The sequence below is a fragment of the Symsagittifera roscoffensis genome, chromosome 3 (assembly GCF_963678635.1).
Source record: "Symsagittifera roscoffensis chromosome 3, txSymRosc1.1, whole genome shotgun sequence".
Taxonomy (NCBI): Eukaryota; Metazoa; Xenacoelomorpha; order Acoela; family Convolutidae; genus Symsagittifera; species Symsagittifera roscoffensis.
Window position 1 is genome coordinate 3,658,083 of NC_087064.1, and position 6,998 is coordinate 3,665,080.

General features: G+C 34.5%; 1 protein-coding gene across 1 annotated transcript; it reads left to right on the forward strand.

Moving 5' to 3' along the window:
• Positions 1 to 200: 200 nt before the first annotated feature.
• LOC134841421 (retinol dehydrogenase 10-like) lies at positions 201 to 2,209 on the forward strand. Its single transcript, XM_063857396.1, has one exon. The coding sequence runs from the start codon at positions 893 to 895 to the stop codon at positions 1,832 to 1,834; it is 942 nt and encodes a 313-aa protein (XP_063713466.1). The 5' UTR covers positions 201 to 892; the 3' UTR covers positions 1,835 to 2,209.
• Positions 2,210 to 6,998: the final 4,789 nt, after the last annotated feature.

Genomic DNA, 6,998 nt, shown 5'->3' on the forward strand with positions numbered 1-6,998 from the left:
GCTCGATAGTTTTATAAGACTCTATTATAAGACTCTTTAAATGTTGTTGGAATCAAAAGCAAAAAACTATTTATTGAAAATAATAAAAAAGAACAAAACTTAACCAAACAAAGCTTCATGTTTTTGTTTTAAAAACCAAATACACGCACAGCTCAAACTTACATAGAAATTTGCTTAGTGAAGTTTTTATGATTTTTTTATACCACCTTTTTATAATTTGCAGTTTTTCTTACATTTGAAAATAAAGCCTCAAGTGAAAAACAGTCAACTGAAGAAAAAATGCTGTTTGTTTAAATACGAACCACACAAATTTCTTTTTCCTTTAAAACTATCTTTTTCCGTTTATTTCTCTTGTTTCAGCCAACGAATTAAATGCATAAAATACTAAATGGAGTCATTAATTAAATTGAACGTAATTTACTTAAATCGCTCACCAATTTGCAATTATCAGTCAAAGCATTCATATCAAAAAATTTGAAAATCAAAATCAGCTATTTTTCTGAAAGCGTGATTTTTAATGTCAGCTGGATAACTTAATTTTTGGCTTATTCAAATACTAAAATTGGTCTGAATATCAAAATCGAGACCAAATTTTAAGTTCTCGATTTCGGGTTAAATTCCATTCGATATTGGGGCGGTTCATTCGAGAAATTTCTCAACTTTGACCTCCAGACTAGAAAATTTTGCAGATATTTCGGACAATCAAACTTTATCCAGAGCCACTCCTTGAGTTAAAATTAGCTAAATATTTGATAATGGTTATGTAGTTATTTATACCATTGAGATTGAGAGAATATAATCTTTCATTTACCATCGGTATCTTGATACAGCAAGTTTACTACAAAACCTCAAAATCTGTCGTTAAATACAAACACTTGCAAAATTCACCAATATGCAAGTGGTTATTGAACTACTTGTTATGGTATTTCAAGTCCTCCTCGAGTATTTCAAGTCGTTTTGTCGGCTTTTTTATCGCGGAAAACCGAAGTCGATTGAGGGGCAAGTTGTGTTGGTGACAGGGGCAGGAAGCGGATTAGGCCGACTTCTATCCTTGAAACTCGCCATTAAAGGTGCCAAAATAATCGGCTGGGATATAAATGAAGATGGTCTTAAAGAAACTCAAAATTTGGTTGCCGCCCTTTTTGAAGACACCGCAGAAACAGCAAAAAACGATCGCTTCACGTATGCGATAGTTGACATAACCGACCGTCATCAAGTATACGCAGAGGCCGAAAAAATCGGCAAGGCGGTCGATATTCTAATTAACAACGCAGGAATTGTTACCAAAAACAGTTTCCTTTGTGAGAAAGACGACATCGGAATCGTGAAAACGTTCGAAGTTAACGTAATTTCACATTTCTGGACGGTGAAATCGTTTTTGCCCAAAATGATGGAACAAAATAGGGGTCATATTGTTACTATAGCGAGTGTTGCGGGGTTCGGCGGGTCGCCCCGACTAACCGACTACAGCGCCAGTAAGTTCGCGGCGATTGGATTTCACGAGTCCCTTGTCTTTGAACTTCGTGGCCAAGGGTTCAAAGACACCATATTTGGAACTCTTGTATGTCCGTACGTCGTGGATACCGGGATGTTTCAGGGAACTTCTAAAAACAAGATGGATTTCCTAATGCCAATTTTGAAGCCGGAGTATGTTGTGTCCAAAATTGAAGAGGGTATTCTGTACAACTACTCAAATGTGATCATACCCAAATTGTGTTCAACATTCGCAACTGCGAAGTTCCTGACAACCGCTGAAGGCTGGGCTGCAATTGTAGAAGGCATGGGAGGCCACAATTTGTTCAAGGACTTGGTAGGAAGGAAAAAGGAAAAATAAAAGAACGCGCAGAACACCAAGCATTATATAACTAAAATGGAAAAAATTATCGAAAATTCTAGAAAACACAACGATGAACATAAAAGGCTCTGTTTCACAGCTCCCCCGTCACCCACTCCCCTTAAAAGGGTCAGAAGGCTGAGAAATTTGCTCAAGGGGTGGTCCAATTTGCTCAAGAGGTGGGGGAGGGGGTTATGGTTTGGGGGCTATGGGAACGGAGCCACATCAGTAAACTTATTTTCTAGTGCTGCTTCAGTTAATTTATCAGATTTGACTTTGTTGAAATAACTTGAGATACCGATACTGATTGAATTGTTTCTTTCTCAGTGGGCGTGTTTTTGAAATATGTTTAGAGTACAACCATTTTGAAACATTTGACGGGCCTTCAACAATCAGCAGCAACCAAAAATTTAACAGCAACCATTCAGCAGCAACCAAAAACCAAGGATAGTCAGTTGCTGTGCAAATCGCGCAGGCTGTTTCGAGCGCAATGATTTTAAAGAAGAAATTCAAACAGAGAAAAAATTAAGAAAAATCAAATTTTTCTTGTTAAATAATTTAACTAAGAAAATTTCTTGTAGCTTATTATTTTAACATTTAAAGAAAAATCAAAATATTGTTGTTTATTATTTTCACTAACTTTCTGACTATTTGTTTTTTGGGCAAATGAAAAACGTGAAACGCTGAAAGCGTGCGGTATGCATTAAAAACAAGGTCAACAAAACTATAATTGTAGTTGGTATGGGAGGTTTTTTTCTATGATTAGTTATGATTTAGCCTCAAAACTAATAAAAACTGCAGTCAATTTTTTGTATTCTTATTTTTTGTTTTCTAAATTACGACCCATAAAGCTTTAAATTAAACAATAGGGCTGGAAAAAAATTAATTAGCAAAAACGTTTAAGCTATTTTTGGGAATCTAAATCACAACCAAAAAGTCTTTAAAATGACCCCTTGAGGCAGTACCTGAAGTTGAGCGTTTCAAGTCTATTTCAGTGTTTCATTTTGTTTGGTTCTCAGAATAATAAATTTTAAGCAGTAGTCGGCTGTAATATATAGGCGTAGTCAAGTCAATAAAAATCAACAAATCAATGAACAAAGTGAAACAAAACTGCTGCTGATAAATCAAGTGTTACGACAACAACCCTTTAAGGTCGAAGAAAAAAATCTTTGATACAAGTAATTGATGAACTGAAAAAACTGAAAGGTTTCGAAATTTTCTCAGATTTTTTTTGACACCCTTGCCCTTTACAAGTTATCTGAATAAAAAATGATGTTTTTCAAGTCCATCAGTTTATCATTAAAACCAAATTGATGATCTCAATTTGTTTTTGAATGAAATCTGATTCAAATTAAATAGCCAACTTTAAACTCAGTAGCATAAAATTCATTGCAAATAAAGTTTTCCTAATTTGTTTTCGGAGGTCCTATGGTGGTTTTTTTGGTGGGGGTGTTCGGTGAAGAGGTTCTGGTGGGTTAGGGGCATGATGAGGGACGTGTGGGACGGGGGAATTGTGGAGATCTAGGTTGGTATCTCTGATATTTTTCTATTCCAGCAATAAAATTGCCAAAAAAATTTTAGCCTAGAACGACGATTCTAGAAATTTTTAGAGTTTAAAAATTGGTTAGTGCATTTAGGATTCCTATTATCTACCTAAGTTTTACAAAATTTTACTATTATCTACCTAAGACTTGGGATGCAACATTTTTGGGTCTGAAACCAAAAACACCGATTCTGAAACGTAAGTTTCAGCCTTGTGAACCAAATTTTGAAATAGTTTGGTGCGTATTAACACCGTTAGTTTTCTCTAAAAAGTCACAATTGGCGTTCGGAGCTCAATTTGGAGACCAAAAACTCAGTTTATGTGATCTGAAACCTGAAACTATTACAATCTCATCATTTGAGACCAGGTTTTTGACTTATGGTATCCAATTTTGGGTTTCACTAGTTCAACTTTGGCTGTTTTTTCCAAATTCGTTTAAAGAAACTTAAAATTTTGACCGGAAACTATACTTATTTTAGCTGATACGTTTGATCCCTTAACCAAAACTTAGGCTGAAACCTAAAATTTTGGAAGGTAAAAATCAATTTTCTAGTGCTTAGGCTATCATATGAAACCTATTTTATCAATATAAAGTGGATGTGTCAGTGTTTTATTTTTATTTTTTTTTGTTGTGAAACCTAAAATTTTTGTGCTGAAACTAAATTTTTGTGTTTGGTGCTATGTGGTTAACGTTTAAGATTGGTTTTAATGCGTATTTTTATTGTTATGAGTTTTATATTCAAACCGCGTCATAAAAAAATCAATGATTTAGTAAAAACACCCAAATCCGTTCCTTCTTTTTAAGTTATTGTTATTTCCTCACTAAGTTTCAGTAGTTAGTAGCCTTACTGATGGATGATTTAGGTTTAAGTTACGTTAAGGTTGGTAAAAATAAAATTAGTTTAAGGAAAATTGAGGATAAGCCTCGATAAATGATGAAGGTTTAGAATAAATAGCAACAAGCGTGAATGGTTGGATATACTTGTGATGAAAAATTCAATTCATCATACAAAAAGGGTACTCGTAGATTGCACATTTGACCACTTGAACCCCTCAAAAAAAGAATGAAGATATTTATAAGTTTTTGAGCACTTTAGTTGAATACAGTTTTAGCCAATTTTAGCAATGATAACTCTAAACTGAAGTTTTGGCATGTTTTTAGTGGGTTGCTGGACAAAAAGGGTTTATCCTAATAGCAGACTTAGGCAGAGAACTATTCTTTCAGAAATAATATATATTGTTACAATAATAGATAATAGTTAAGTTCATGGGCTAATGTCAGTTAGAAAGCGTATAAAAGACCTCGAGATGGAGCAATATCGTGGGTGACTGCTAGCGTAGGGGGTACTTTTTGCAAGAGCCCTACTAGGAATGTCTGTCAAGTACAAGACAATTAAATTGTGTTTCTATCGAAAGACACCCATTGTCTCTGGTTTTTTAAGATTGAAAACTAATCTAACAAATACTCACAGATCCTAATCTTAGTACTTTTTGAATTTTGGAACTTTTTATTGGAAAACGAATTTCTTAAGGAGTAGTTCTCTGCTGCGGTCGCACCAGTATTACTAAGCTATCATTGCTGGTTGATTGCTTAGTAATCTATCCTAAGTTATAAGTCTCACCTAAGATCGTCAAGTTTCTTGACCAGTGTTATATTAGAAACAATAGTTAGAAAAGGTATGAATTAATTAGCTGGGTGAATACAAAGCACAGATTTATAAGATAATATAATTGAATCGAACAGCTTAAAGAAATATAGCTATGAGGGTTGGAGTATTTACTCTAAACTTAGATTTAATATTTCATCTATTTACTAAGGTTGACGATTTGGTAGGATTCTCGAGTCAATCTTGGTTGAGTCCACTTCTGTTCGGTCGTCTTGAGGAGTCTTGTCCGTTGTTCTTTGTTGTTTGTCACTGTTTATTGAGAAAATTATTTTTCTGTTTTATTGGGAAAAAAGAGTAGTTTTTATAATTTTGTAAAAGTGAAAGAGAAAAAATATTCATTTTAAAACTGATTTTGTTAAATTAGAAGACTTGCTGCTGGCTGTGCAAAACGAAACACTGAAGATTTCAGGCCAGTCCTTTTGCTCGTAGGCATAAACCGGCGGCTATTCATCTTTAAGTATTTAGATTTCACCTAGTCCTTTTTTCTCCCTTCCCCATAAGGGAATTTTCAACTAGATTTTATTTGGTTTTTTCAAATCATATATTTTTATGTTATTAGACCACTTTGATTAAAACCGCAGCCTTCAGTTCAATCTTATTAAAAAACCATAGTACTGTCTCTGATGCATCATATTGCAGGTGCATCTCTGCTTAATCAAAGCAAGGAAAATTCCTGTGCAGCCGGCAAGACTGCTAAATTTTTATCCACCTTGTTTCAAGTTATAGTTAAAAGGGACGTGTGAGTAATCGCCGCCTTTTTAAAATACTGAGCATGAAAGAATGAGAAAAATTTGTTGAGTATTTAAAAAGTAGCGGATTTTCAAAACAAGATTTTATTGTCCTAATAAGAATGAATCAGTCAATATCTGATTTAGTAAAAAAAGACTTTTATTTAAATGGCACGCTCCAACTTAGAATTGGGTCAATAAAAAAAAAACATTTTAGAAAGTGGTCCTTTGTCCGTGTAGTATTTCTAATACTACTGTAGTGAACCGTGATTATGAGGATAAAGGCGTTTGTTCGCGCTCGAGTTTTGCAGAAAGCTGCAAAAAGTAGAGTACAATCTACAAAAAAAATCAATTATATTGAAAACAAAAATGGAGATTATAACGTGTTTTTTGAAAAAAATAATCGATTCTAATGGATTAAAAGACCACTAAATGGTCTTAATTTGCCATGTTAAGTGATTATATAGACAGCATTTTAGTCAACAAGAATCCATCTTTTATAATCCGATTTTATCCATGAAACGTCGGTCATTAGGAGGCCAAACGGTGAACTGGATAGGCGCACAGTTTTGCGTCTGTATGTTCCTGGATTCCATAGACAAACCTTTAAACATGTTCCTTTTCAAACTTCCTTGGATTCCCCATTCAAATACCTGTAACGTAAATTTTGTTGGCATCATTCTTGTACCGCGGATTCTACAAGAAGCGAATATAGCTAGTAATTCTGAGTTCCGTAACTGTAAGTGGATTCCACAAAATGTGAGTGGAATCCGCAAATGAAAGTGGAATCCGCAAAACTTGTAAGCGGATTCCGCAAACTGTATGTGGATTCAGGATTTTGTTTATTACTGAACTTGCATGTGAGCAATTAAAAGCTAGAGCTGGAACTCTTATCTAAAGCAATGCGGAAATTAAAGGCAACGACCATTGTCAGCGGTGTCCTAGAACAAATAAAAAAAAATTTGTTAACTAAATCGGTGGATCTAACCTTTTAGTATTTTGGAAACACAACGCCGAAAAAATTCAATACTAGTACTCATTGGCTTGAGAGTTTTTGGAAACACAACGCAAAGCATGTCGCTTAATTAGGTCAAAATTTGGGATTGCATCAGTATTTGGGATCGAGGTTCAAACCGAAGTATGTCAGAGTTTAGGATCGGTAGGTCAGTATTTGGGATTGCATCATTACTTGGGATCGAGGTTCAGATCGAAGTAGGTCAGAATTT

Bases quoted from the DNA above. Each gene is read 5' to 3' on its own strand.
- LOC134841421 (XM_063857396.1), top strand. From the start codon at position 893: ATGCAAGTGGTTATTGAACTACTTGTTATGGTATTTCAAGTCCTCCTC.